This window comes from Ursus maritimus, unplaced genomic scaffold (assembly GCF_017311325.1).
Source record: "Ursus maritimus isolate PB19 unplaced genomic scaffold, ASM1731132v1 scaffold_22, whole genome shotgun sequence".
Lineage (NCBI taxonomy): Eukaryota > Metazoa > Chordata > Mammalia > Carnivora > Ursidae > Ursus > Ursus maritimus.
In genome coordinates, this window is record NW_024424675.1 from 27,549,114 (window position 1) to 27,562,615 (window position 13,502).

Below are 13,502 nucleotides of genomic sequence, written 5' to 3' on the forward strand. Positions count from 1 at the left end.
GCCACATTAAAAAGGCACAAAAAAGGGTGAAATTAATTTTAATAGTATATTTTTTAACCCAATATAACCAAAATACTGTCATTTCAGCATTTAATATCTTTAAATTATTAATGAGATATTTGCTATCTGTTTCCTCTGACAGTCTTTAGAATCTGGCGCGTGCTTAACACGGACATTTGTACCACTTATATTTCCAGTGCTCCATAAACCACCGTGGCTGCTGGCTGCTCTGTGCATCAGCGCAGGTCTAAAGCCATCTGGCTTTGATCAGCTCTTGCAAGCCAGAGGAGAGAAGCATCAAGCAGGAGGCTGAGAGCTTGTCCCTTCCACAGCACCCAGCACCCCATGAGCGTGGGACATCCTAGGAGGAGCTGGACCTCATGCATGGCTCAGGCTGGGGGCCTTATTGTCCCAAGCTGGAGATTAAGGCAAGGGTGCCCTAAGAAGATTAAAAAAGGGGAGAGCCACGATTCAATCCTAGATTATTCTCCTGCACCTCTTGCTCCTAGGATGCCAGGGAGGGGATCTGGGGCAGTTTATTTGTGCATCCCCAGTGCCTCGAGGAGGCTGGGCATCTAAGAGGTGTGGCTGATGCTTGCTAATCATTAGGATAACCGGATGTTAAAAGGGACATTTCAGCAAGGCACCAAGGAGGCACGACGATATAGGAATGAACGGCTGAGCAACAACAAATTGCTGTTGTGGTCAGCAAACTATGGCCCAATACTGGCAATTTGTGAAGGTTCCATCTGATAAGATGGCAGCTGCCTTCCAAAGAAGGTGTTGGGCCGGATGCAGAATTTAGGAAGGAAATAACTGCACAGTGACTGCTCGTGACTCCGAATTCTCTAAGTTGAGGGTATTAACAGTACAGTTACACATTAAAAAGAGGGAGAATTATGAATTCTATATCTTAAAATAGCCCCCCCCCCGGCCCCAAAGAGGGAGAATAAGAGGAGTATCTGAGTATCAGGGGTTCCGGCAGAAACACGTGGGAGCTTGATATGTGTTACCTGGCGTTAGGGAGCACAGGGGAGCCAGGCCTGACCCACTCCTCAGTCCAAGGTTCGTCATTTTCTTCAGCAGGTGTAGCATCTGTGGTAGTGAGGCAGGTAGAATAGGGAAATGTTGGGTAGCGGCCGGAGGAAGAAAGACAAGGAACAGGGAACTGACCTCGCACCTATGGGGTAACAGGATGCTTGTCGCCATAAGAAGCCTTCGGGATAACGCCACGACTGCGGCACGCATGCGCAAAAGCCCCAGTTAGCCTGCAACTGATGGAGAATGACCCCTCCACTGGGGGCGCTAGAGGACTCCTCCTCGTAGATCTTGACTCTAAACCGCGTGTCCGCAAGAGAAAAATCAGAGTGCGCCTGCGCATAGTGCAGTCACTAGAGCATGCGTAATCCTATATGGAGTTCTTGGAGCTATTTCCAAAATCCTACATGAATATTCCACCCCTTGGTTATAACTGCTTGTAAGAATCAGAATCCCAATTTGAGAAACAAGGCAGAGGATCATAGGGGAAGAGAGGAAAAAATGAAATAAGGTGAAACCAGAGAGGGAGACAAACCATAAGAGACTCTTAATCTCAGGAAACAAACTAAGGGTTGCTGGAGTGGAGGGGGGTGGGAGTGATGGGGTGGCTTGGTGATGGAGCGTTGTGTATTGTGTAAGACTGATGAATCACAGACCTGTACCCCCGAAACAAATAATACATTATATGTTAATAATAAAAAAATTAATTTTAAAAAATCAGAATCCCACATCTACCCATGCCACTCAGATTCTCTGAGTGCACCTGTACAACCTCCGCTTCGAGTGTGTACTTTTGCTTTGCAATAAAGCTTCTCTGCTATATTTTACTGTGATTCACCCCTGAATTCTTTGTCAAGGCAAAGTCAAGAACCTGGCACCGGCTGTGGTTGAGGGCTCAGGACCCAAGAACTCCCCCAGTCTCTGGTATCAGTAGGAGTGCCCACCTGCTACCCAAGAGGTACTGCCCAAGAGGGAGCCTGCTAGGGTGAGGGGACCAGGCCTGGCCTGTTCATATCCCTAGGAGAACAAAGGTTGGGTTCTCCAAAAAACCCCTGCAATAGAGGCCAAGAGAGAAAGACCTACGTTAAATATGTGCCCAACCTGGAGAGAAGTCCTCCCTCCACCTTAATCTTTATTCCATCTGTTCCGATCCTGGAGATATTGGTGATAAGAGAATGGCCAGAGTCCTCCTGGTGAAGAGAAATACACTTGGATAAGGGAGAAGTCTCCTGTCCCCTCTCAGCAGATAGCAGCCCACCCCACACTTGGCCCCAGAGGGTGAGAGAAGTCTTACCTATAATTATTGAAAATGTGATTTATATACTAGACTGGTCATTATCAAATGGAAACAGTGTTCGCAATTTTAGTGGTTACTTATTACCTAAGAATGATCAGAAAAGCTATGAGGCCTGCCCGATATTTTTCTAAGGATAGGGAAAAGACACTACCATTTAGAAAGTCTAAAGAGGCAGGCAAAAAAATTATATGATTACGTACCAGGAGTCCTGCTTTCCACAGACTGATCACATTGATACAGATTAGGGCTAGAGCTAGGAGGCCAACATTCCACCATCCTGGAGTTTGTGACCTCACAGTGGCTGAGAGATCCCTGTGGTGTGGAACTCCTTCCCTTGGGGAGATGGAGCTGTGGCTTTCTGGACAGATTGTTCCAAGGAGGTGGTGCCCAGGGTCCAAGCTTGAAGTCCAGAGCCAACCTTGTGAGGCCTGCAAGAGCTCCAGGCCCTGTCCCTGCATTAAGAATGGTCACCATGCTGGAAACCTTGCTGTATCTGTTCATCTTCCTCCTCTGCTTCTTGCTGCTCATCTGTTACTTCTTCTTTCGGAAAGAATAGGCTCCAGCTCCTGCAAGGTGGGACTGAGGCATGATGGAAGCCATGGCCAGTCTAGCCCCTTAGGGCCTCTCAAGCACGACGGACTCTTCCTAAGCTATACATGGCCTGGGTCTTGGCCTGTTTTAGGGTCTCCAACAGCCACAGGCCCTCACTGGACGCTTCCCACCAGGGTCAGCTTCCACCTGGGTCTCCATCCCTTCTTCTCCCTAGGTCCCCTAGCTGGGTCCTCTGACCCTGACACCCTCTCTCATACGAGTTTTGCTTCTGGTTCATTTTTGTTCTGGGCTGTGGACCACTGGTTCTGGAGAGGGACTCAGTGTGGGCTCAGGGAAGTTATGAATGGCTCAGGCTTTGCCGTGGGGACAGGCATGAGAAGCAGTGGCCCTCTCCCTCTAGAAACTAGCAAGGCTGGGCCCTCATGAACTAGAGTCCTAGCTAGAGACTGATAGCCTTAGCAGGGACACTGGACTTTCCTTCTATCCATGGTGGACAATCCTTGAAAACAACTGTCTTGACTACTCAATCTGGATGGTCGCAGCTAATTAACTTGGGCCTCCCTGAACAACAACCCTGGACCTTCCTTGCGAACTAAATCACTGAGATCTATGTGGCTTATTTCTTAAACTTTACTGGCTTAACTTTTTTGCTTGAATACTTGGGCATTCCAGGATAATATTTGGCTTTGCCCCATTATCTTTTGCCATGGTAACTGACCACATCAATTCTTCACTTTTAAGACCTTGGGTCTTCCTGGCCAAGGGCATCAGACAACCCCCCCACAATTATTTCTCTGGGACTTCCAGGATGAAAACAGAAGAATGCTTCTATGATTCGACCATTACGTATAATATTGGCAGATGGTTTATGTTATATATTCTGTTTCTAGAATTCTAAGAATTTTTAAAAGTTAGGAACGGGTATTAATTTTTATCAAGTGATAATGATGATTATGATGATGATACTAAAATTTATTAAACTGCCTTACTATAACCCAACACCTATTTTTTAAAAAGCCCTTATACTACTGAGTTTCAATGTATTATTTCAGCTACCATTAAATTTTTTAATTGTGGTAAAATATGCGTAACATGAAAGTTATCATCTTAACCATTTTTAAGTATTCAGCTCAGTAGCGTTCAGTACATTCACACTGTTGTGCAATCAATCTCTGGAATTTTTATCTTGCAAAACTGAACTTGTACCTTTGAAACAACAATTCCCCATTCCTGGCTTCCCCAGCCCCCGACAGCCACCATTCTCCCTTCTGTCTCTGAAGTTGACTACTCTAGGTGCCTCATGTTAGTGGAATCATACAGTATGTGTCCTTTTGTGTCTGGCTTATTTCACTAAACAGCATGTCCTCCGGGTTATTCCATGCTGTGGCATATCTCAGAATTTCCTTCCTTCCTTAAGGCTAAATAATATTCCGCTGGTGTGCGTACGTGTGCGTGTCACATTTTTTTTATCCATTCATCTGTTGTTGGATATTTGAGTTGCTCCCACCTTTGGCTATCATGATTAGTGCTGCTATGAACGCAGGTAGACAAATATCTCTTTAAGACCACATTCCTAATTGTTTCAAGAACATACCCTTAAGGGGAATTGCTGGATCATATGGTAATTCTATTTTTAATTTTTTGAGCAGTTGCTATACTATACTATTTTCCATAGCAGCTGCACCAATTTGCATATTTTATGTATTTTAAAGTTTAAAAACTGAGGTTCAGAAAGATGAAGTCACTTGCTAATACAGCTAGAATGTGGTAGAGAAAAGTTCTAAGTATGTCTGTTGTATTAATTTCCTAACACTGTCATAACAAAGTATCACAAACTGTGGGGCTTACAAAGGCAGAAATTTATTCTGTCACTATCCTGGAGACCAGAGGACTGAAATCAATGGTCAGAAGACATTCACAAGATAGGAGCGCAGTTACTGCCCTTTAAGGGTACCGGGGGTCTGGGCTGCTTCCCCCTGACGTTGCCAATATATTTTGAAAGATGTTTACATCTACATTCATGAGATGGACTATAATTTACTTTTCCTTTCAATAACCTTGCCTAATTTTGGGATCGTGGTTACTCTGTGAACTGAGAACGACTCCCTCTTCATCTATTATCTCGGAGAAGGCGTAAGTCTGAATTCTTTGTGGAAATATTGTTAACTACTGACTTAACACTTTAAAGTGTTCTAAGATGATTCAGGTTTTCTATTTCTCCTGCAGGCGATTTTGCTATATATTTTTCAGGAATGCGTTCATTTTACATAAGTTTTCGATTTTATTTTTCTCTAGTTTTTTACTCTCTGCTCTGACTGTCCTCCGACCTCGCTCTCATTCCTGGAAGTGTTTGCCTCTGCTGCTCTAAATATGGTTATGCTCGTTTTCTGCCATCTTACTTTCTGCTTTTGTAATTTCATTGATGTACTCCACTGGGATCAGTTCAATTGTCCTCTTCTCTCATTTTTTTAAGTCCTCCAGTGTCAAGAGCAGACTGCGACACATGGAATTTTTTTCTTACATTTTAGAATCAGGTGAGTTCTCTTCCATAGTAATAATGAGGATTTTTCTTGTCCTGTATCAACATTTAAAGCTGCTCTGTTACCATGCAGCGAGATGTTGAGATATGACCCCATCCAGCCCCTAAGGGTTTCCCATACTCATTCCCCCACCCCTCCTCACGCTTCAGTTTCTGAGTCTTCCTCTTCGTCCCTTTCCCTGAATGTCTTCCTGTTCCCCCTTTCTATGTGAGCCCTTCAAAACCCTGCCAGGGCACACCACTTCCAAGAAGCCGCCTTTTGGAAACTGACAGAAGGCTGACTCCAGTCATGGTTCCATAGCTAGCCTTCAAGCTGCTTTAGGATCCATGCTTCCTCACATCCGCCATGAAAAATCAAGAAGGAAAGCATCATTTTCCCAGCATGGGTCGCACATCCGACTTTTTGTCAGAGAAGGGCAGGACACCATAACTGACATTCCCAACAAGACTAAGTTCAACGGGAAGAGCCACAAGCAAATCAGGGAGAAAGAGTGAATAGGTCCAAACTCTGGATGTCCTAGCCATTTATATACCCAGATTCACACGAAAATAGGCAGTTTGTTGGTCCTAGTTTTTCTGAGAAAGCCTCTAGATGTGGGCATTGTTGTTGGTGATGATCCGTATCACGTGAAGAAAACATCTGTTTCATCCAAGTATGCCAAAATATACTTTTCTGACCAGGAGAAGAAATTAAATATTACCGCCCCAAAAGAAATTAAATATTATCAAACACATTTTCAAACACCTTCTAAATTGTTCTTAGATTGATTTCTGGGTTTGAATTTTGACTCTGATACCTACTGCTGGGAGAAGCATTCTGCCATGGGCCCTGAGTATCAATGGACGTTCTTGCTGGATATGCTAAGAATTCAAGGTCTTGACTCCTCTTTACCTGGGCCCTTTCTTAGAGCTGTGTTTTGCAGTGAGAAACCTTGAAGGAGGAGATAAAGTCTCCTCCCAGACTAAAATCAGGCTGGCTTCTGTTTGCTGTAAGTGGTGAATCCCCCCAACTCAGTGGCCCAATCCCGTAACGCTGTAACAGAGTATGTGTGCAGGCAGCCATCGTGGGCCAGGCACCACCCCATGGGACCCAGGTGGCATAGGAACCAACCTGAATGAACATAAAGCTCTCTCTCTTTTGCCACAGTAATACGGTCCTAAGATTGACTCGAGAATTTTGTGTCCCCTGCCAGCACCCACAAAGCAATAGGCTAACTGGTTAGCTTGAAAGTAGGGTCCGCTCTCAGAACATGCACGGTTCTTAACACATATGAACTGCATGATCCTGGACAGTAATTAAACTTTCTGAGCTTCTGTTTCCTCATCAGCAAAATGGATAATAATAGTGTTTACCTTATAGGATATGATGATTAAATGGATCAAAATCCTGGAATATAATGTGTGCTTAAAACTTAGTGATGATTTAACATTATGGTATTACTGTCCTCTGTAGCATTGGTGGGATGGGGCATTGGAGTGACAGATATCACACTATAAAAAAAACTGTTGGGGCCACCTGGGTGGCTCAGTTGGTTGGGCATTTGTCTTCAGCTTGGGTCATGATCCCAGGGTCCTGGGATGGAGTCCCCCCTTGGGCTCCTTGGTCAGTGAGGAGCTTGCTTCTCCCTTTGCTTGCCGTTCCCCCTGCTTGCTCTCTCTCCCTGACAAATAAATAAATAAAATCTTCATTAAAAAAAAAAAAGAAAAGAAAAAGAAAAACACTGCTATTCCCTCCGGCAGGCCCTTGCTTTCCACCCTGGCTAGGTATGTCCCCACTATTATACCACCCTGCCCATTTCCTTTGTAACACTTGCCATGATTTTTTTTTTAAGATTTTATTTATTTATTTGACAGAGAGAGAGACAGCCATCGAGAGAGGGAACACAAGCAGGGTGAGTGGGAGAGGAAGAAGCAGGCTCCTAGCGGAGGAGCCTGATGTGGCGCGCTCGATCCCAGAATGCCAGGATCACTCCCTGAGCCGAAGGCAGACGCCACCCAGGCGCCCCATTTGCCATGATTTTTTTTAAAAACTCCTTTTTTAAAAAGAGTTTTTATGGCAGACACTTAATCAACTAAGCCCCCAGACATCCCAACTTGTCATAATTTTAATTACTGCATTCGCTGGCTCATTATTCCTACAAGAATATAACAACAAAGAAATCAGGAACCCTGTCTGACTTCAATATATTTCCAATGCTTATCCCAGTCCCTGATACGAGTTGCTGCTCTGTAGATTTTCCGGGGCGGGGGAATGGGAGTCTAGATGAACACATAGATGTATGACTGGATGGGTGTGTGGGTGAGTGGGTGGATGGATGGATGGGAAAGCTGGTGCTCCCTAAATATTTTCCGGATAAACGGATGGACGGACGGGGTGATGGGAAGATAAAGGGATGCTTGGATACTTGGCCGCTCAGATTTTCACCTCCTATCCACGAGGGGGCGCGAACACACCGCGCGCGCAGGTTCAGCCCGGGAGACGCCGCTCTAGGCCGCAGCCCGCGCCCCAGCTGCATTTCCGCCCGCTCTGGGAGGGAGGGTGGGTTTCTTTTGGTTCCTGCCGCCTCCCCGAGCGGTCCCGAACCCTCCAGCACCGTGCCGCACCTTCTCCGCGTCGTTCCCTTTGACCCCCGCCGACAACAGTCCCGGCGCCCCGGGTGAGTCACTGTGGGGCCGCGCTGCACAGGGACCCCCGGCCCTCCAAGGCCGGTGCTGCATCCCGCCCTCTCCACGACAGGAGGAGAAACTGAGGCCCGAGGGGGCGGGGAGAGCCGGCGGAGTCCAGCCCTCCGGATTCCGGGCCCCGCTCTTGGCTCCGTGTCCGGCCCCTCCGCTAGGTGCGGACCTCTCGGGAGGCGGGTCCTCGAGAAAGGGGCCCCGGGCGAGGGGCGCCGCGGACCCCGCGATTTTCACGCACACACCCACCCCCGGCTCCGGGCCTTGAGTCCCCCAGAGCCATTCATCCGTTGCCTACGAAGTGACCTGAGGAGCGTGAACCCGTTTTCCCGTCCCCTGTCTTTAACGGAGAGTGTGAAAACTCCGGTTGTGCAGGGCAGTTGTCTGCGCTTTCATTCGGGGGTGCTCGCAGGGCCGCAGAGGGGCAGCGTGTGATTCCTGCCTCCCTGCTTGGCACTAAAGCCCCTTCCCCGTTCTCTTCCGTGCCTAGGCCGTGCGAGCTCTGCGGCTGTCTTGGAAGCAGATGGAGACTGTCCCTTGGACGGCTTTGCGGGCCGAGCCGCAGGCAGCACCCCTTTCTGCCCCGCAGGACCGTGGTCCGCAGCGCCAGATGCCCCCCCACCCCCGTGTGCAGGGCTGAGGCCTGCTGGGTAAGTGCTGCTGCGCCTGAGCACCTTGACCAGGGAGGGGGCTCCTTGCCTTCCTGCCACAGCTCGGGGAGGGGCGTGGTCCTGGAGCGCAGGTTCTGAGACCCTTCTTGCAAAGCACTTGCGCAGAAGGAGGCCTGGTGTGGTAGGTGGGGTGGGGTGGGATTGGGGTCAGAGAGGTCTGGGTTCAGATCCTGGTTCAGCCCCTGGCCAGCCGCATAACCTTGGCTCGGTTATTTCCTCGTCCTGAGCTTCACTTTCTTTTAAGTGGGGAAACTGCCAGAGCTCTGGGAGGACAGAGGTCTTGTGTGTGTCCTTTGTTTTTGAGCCCACGGTGCCTGGCACGTAGTAGGTACTCAAGCTGTATGTGGGGGGTGAATAAACAATATAGGCATTTTTGCCAGGAGTTGGTCTTCCGGTTGATGATGGGAGATGGAATCTTTACATGAAGTGGTGATGATGCTCTGGGTCCCGGGCTTGGCGGGCAGCTTTCTGCTGCCTGGGAAGATAGCAGGCTGCTAACCTGGGCTGCCCATGTCCAGGTCACCGATAGTGCAGGGAAAGGGTTTGCCGAAAGTGTTTCCCTGTGTTCGGAGGGTCCACTCCTGTCCCTTTCAAACCTGGAACATTCCCGCACTTCCTCTTTCCTACCACCTTTCAGATGTCTCCTGTCACCTGGTGCGAACGTCGTGCTCCCTGGTAGTGGAGGCAGAGGATTCGGGGAAGGGTTGTCCTGTGTTTGGAGGGTGCACGTCCTCACCTTCCAGGAGTTTGCCCACATTCCATCCTGTCCGCAGACACCTTGGGCCTCCAGGGCCCCGGGGGCAGTTGTGTGTGCATGAGTGTCACCGTTGGGGCTTTGACTTTCTCTCCGTGCTGTTGGGAACCAGGCTGTGTGTGTTACTTGTTTTCCTCGATGTCCAGCATAGGTGTTGCCGGGCACCCGTGGCACACGCCTGTAAATCGGGCCTTGACATCCTTTTCAGGCTATCCTTGATTAATGATGCATTCGTCAGCATTGGCCACCCTGTCATAGGCCACGCACTGTCTCCCTCTTTAGAGTCAACTGCTGTCTTTTTGACAAGGAAGTAGTGTGTCTGTTGAGGAAATAATAACAGCCAACATGTGTGGAATGCTTCCTTAACTCTCTGGTAACTACTGTGCTAAGCCCCTTCCTGATGCCTACCATGCCCTCCTGTGAGCAGGGACAAGTTGGGTCTGTTGCAGATGAGCCCACCGTGTGCAGAGGCATCGTGGGAATTGTATCAGGAACATTCTAGACCCCAGTGTCCTTGAGGTAAGAGGTCTCTTGTCTGGAGTGTTCGTTCCTTGCATCTGGTTCAGTCATTTGTGGGTTCCTAGGGGCTTCATATGAAGATATAGGGGAGCTGAGAGGTGAGAAGGTAATGTCTATGAGCCCCCAGATCTGTTCCCTCGATCCCAGGCAACCTAGATCACATCTAGCCCTTGAAATGTCCTCAGCGGCTGCTGCAGAGGTAGGGTCTCCAGAGTCCCACTGGGTCACAAGCGCTCTCTGGAGGGTCTGCCTTCTGTCCTTGGAGTGACGGCAGAAGCATGTTGTAATGGGAAATGAGACCCACACTTCAGAGACTCCTGTCCTTGGCTTTGAATTCCTTTGGGCTGCTCTCTCAGTGACCTATTCAGAGTCTTATTCTCTTCATTTAAGAAACAAACTTATGGGGCGCCTGGGTGGCACAGCGGTTAAGCGTCTGCCTTCGGCTCGGGGCGTGATCCCGGCGTTGTGGGATCGAGCCACACATCAGGCTCCTCTGCTATGAGCCTGCTTCTTCCTCTCCCACTCCCCCTGCTTGTGTTCCCTCTCTCACTGGCTGTCTCTATCTCTGTCGAATAAATAAATAATATCTTAAAAAAAAAAAGAAACAAACAAACTTATGATAGAGGTGATTTCTGTGCTGCTTAAGACCACAGGATTCCTGTCATTTCCAACCCTAAGATTTTCGCAGCGCTTTTGCCAAAAGTGACTTCTCTTTGATTCCCCTTGGCAGGGAGTTTCTGTGGGGCTTTTGCAAGAATGGCCACTCCTGAAGTCCTGTGCTGCCTGGGTGGTTTCCCCAGATTCAGTCTATTCCAAAGGCCAGTAGCACCTGCTTCTCTTCCTAGGTCTCCCTCTGCCCTTCAAGCACCTGCATTCGAAAGCGATCATGGGCGGTCTGTGCTCTGGTCATTGATAATGCAGGGAGAGGAATCGTTGAAAGCAGCTTCCCGTGTTTGGAGGGTCCACACCTGTCCCTTCCAAATGCTGGCGCTTTCACACACTCCTGCTGCTCTCCTGCTAGTGCCGTCTGGCCTCAGGCATTGAGTGATGCTGTGTGAGAGTCAGTGATGGGACACTTGAGCTTTCTCAGCTTGGCCTCCTGTTGTGGGGAACCGGGCTATGTTTATGTTCAAGTTTAGGTACTTTATAGGGTTTAAGGAGCCAGAATGAATTCTGCATAGGGATACTGTGTGATACTGGGTGATGTATACTGATTGCCATAAGATTTTCAAAGGGCAGCAGTTTTTTGGATTTGGTGGCCCTGGGCAGGTCTTTGAAGGGGTGGGATGTGATGGGAAATAGGAAGGTATTTGGGTAGAGAGGGGCGGAGCAACAGGAGGAGTTTGACGCCGGGGTGAGCACAAGCACCCGAGAGACAGATGTGCAGGGATGTAATGACAGTGGAGGGAGGCTGAAATGGTGACCTTCACTCCCAAGGTGGGGTGGGTGTAGGTGGGGGGCTCAGTGGGAGGGGCCTCTGAGCTTGCGCTCTCCAGCCATCTATCAGTTACTATATCTGCTCTTGCCCTGAAAATGACCATTTTTTAAGACAGTGTTTATTTTGACTCTTCTCTGGGAGCATTGAGATTCATTTTTGAGCTGTGTTTGGTGTGAAAAAAACCTGGTAGCTCATGCCTGATTAATTGGGGGCATTCTCATTGATAACAGCTTGGAGAAAGATGAGATCACGTTGGAACCCGGACACTTGTGACCTCCTGCTCTGTGGCATCCTCCTCGCTCTAGGAGTGCTGCCTCGGAGCTGGAGATTGCTGGAGGAAGCCTGAGTGGACGGAGGCACTGGCCCTCTCAGGACGACCCAGGCCCCAGCTGCCCTGGAGGGACCTCCTCATGGTGAGTTAATGCCAAGGGGCTAAGTCGGCCTGTGTTTCTGATACGGAAATTCCAGGCTGCTGGCCTCATTGGACTTTCTCCTTTAGATTATGTCGGGGTTGATCGTGGACACTGGAGTAGCATGATGAAGAATAATGTTGCCAGGTGAAGCATCGCCAGACCTTCTTACCCTGTTGCCTCAGCACAGCATGGAAGCACTTTTCCCTCTGTGTAAGCAGGCCAGAGGGAAAGCCCTGGGACCCTGGAGGCTTGAGGTCCAGAGCTAGAGACTTCAGCTGTTTCTGCCACTCCCCCAGCAGGTGTCACCGAGCGCCGTGGACCAGGAAGACTGGTTCCCTTCCACCTGGCCAGGTTGTCCAGCAGCCTCACGTCTCCCAACCTACTCCTCCTGTAACGTTTTAGAACCAAGAGTTTTCTGCACAGTGCATCCTTGTCCTCTCACCCACCCAATAAATCTTGAAACTGCCCTGCTGCTTGTTTTTGTTGTTTGTCTTCTCTTTTTAAATCCATACCTCCACGTGCCAGCAAGGTAGGTATAAAGAAGGTGGGTCATGAGCAGACTTCCATTTTTTACTCTCTGAGATGTTCCACTTAGTGCACTCCCAAGGCTGACCTAGGGACTGGAGTTGGGATGTAGAATTTGGACTAAGGGTTGGACAATCCCAAGTACTTCTGGAGGGCTCAGGTTTGGGAGAAAAGGAAAATGTTAGAATTGTTGGCTGAAGGACATCGGGGCCGGGGCTTTGGAAAAGAGTCTGACGGTGGGGTGGACGCAGAGGCAGAGTCAGGGGCTGAAGTCCTGGAGGAGGCAGGAGTGCCCTGAGTGCTGGGGCTGGGGTTCCCCTGGGGGATTTTGGGAGATGGTTCTGAGCAGGGGCGGGCGTGGTGTGGACGAGGAACACCTGTCCTTTGGAGAGCTCTGGGGCTGGAGGAGGCAAAGGCCAGGTGTCGGGATTTCTGTTGCTGTTGCCGCAAGGTAGATTTGGTCTCTGGGAGTTCTGTTCAGTGACAGTCATGGCACTAGTGTGCCCTGCGCCCATGTGCCTTCCCACACGTGGGTAGGTGCTCCTCTGGTCTCATTTTTCAGGTACGGTCCACACAGGAACTCACAGAGGTAGAAAGGGAGGAGTTGATTGTCCATTCCTTTCATGGAAATTGAAATCACCTTGATTGGGGCTGAGGTCAAAACCAGGTGGTCAGGCCCACTTTTGTGAGTTCAGCACCTTGACGGCCTCAGTCCGCAGGAGGCATTCTTGGGGTTGAAGCGTCTGCTCTGCCCAGCAGCTCCGGCAGAGGCCCTTTTTTTCCCTCGCCCCTCTCCTGAATTCCTACCCAAGGACCTGACGTTGCCCACTCTTGAAGGTCCCCTACCCACTCCACTGTCTGGGCCAGTGTCCTCCAACCGTGGCCCTAGTCCCCTCATGAAAAATGAACGCATTTTTCCCAGCTTGGCCAAAATTCCTTTCCAGTGAAGTTTAACTGTTGGTTGTTGGCTTGCTGTTTGTAGATGTCTTCTCTTTTACACTGACCAGCCCCCTCTTTGCCAGGCAGCTTCTGCCATCTTCAGTAGCCCTGGGTCAGCTTTGGGTAGCCCCGTGCGTCGCG

The 13,502-nt window shown here is 49.3% G+C and overlaps 1 protein-coding gene, 1 long non-coding RNA gene and 2 other non-coding genes across 4 annotated transcripts; 3 read left to right on the forward strand and 1 right to left on the reverse strand.

Moving 5' to 3' along the window:
• Positions 1-24: 24 nt before the first annotated feature.
• Positions 25-1,305, reverse strand: LOC121104552. Its single transcript, XR_005836859.1, has 2 exons — positions 1,014-1,305; positions 25-439 (listed from the first exon to the last, which is right to left on the reverse strand). It is a non-coding gene; the product is annotated as an uncharacterized LOC121104552 (long non-coding RNA).
• Positions 1,306-7,787: 6,482 nt separating this feature from the next.
• On the forward strand, positions 7,788-12,363 carry LOC103669762. Its single transcript, XM_040638674.1, has 5 exons — positions 7,788-8,083; positions 8,593-8,752; positions 10,777-10,864; positions 11,715-11,897; positions 11,984-12,363. The coding sequence occupies exons 1-4, from the start codon at positions 7,788-7,790 to the stop codon at positions 11,828-11,830; spliced, it is 660 nt and encodes a 219-aa protein (XP_040494608.1). The 3' UTR covers positions 11,831-11,897; positions 11,984-12,363.
• Positions 9,260-9,385, forward strand: LOC121104674. The gene has a single exon (XR_005837024.1). It is a non-coding gene; the product is annotated as a small nucleolar RNA SNORA71 (small nucleolar RNA).
• Positions 10,913-11,046, forward strand: LOC121104670. The gene has a single exon (XR_005837020.1). It is a non-coding gene; the product is annotated as a small nucleolar RNA SNORA71 (small nucleolar RNA).
• Positions 12,364-13,502: the final 1,139 nt, after the last annotated feature.

Bases quoted from the DNA above. Each gene is read 5' to 3' on its own strand.
- LOC103669762 (XM_040638674.1), top strand. From the start codon at position 7,788: ATGGACGGACGGGGTGATGGGAAGATAAAGGGATGCTTGGATACTTGG. The intron at 8,753-10,776 runs GTAAGTGCTGCT...TCCCCTTGGCAG, and splicing joins GCAGGGCTGAGGCCTGCTGG to GGAGTTTCTGTGGGGCTTTT. The intron at 10,865-11,714 runs GCCAGTAGCACC...CATTGATAACAG, and splicing joins AGATTCAGTCTATTCCAAAG to CTTGGAGAAAGATGAGATCA.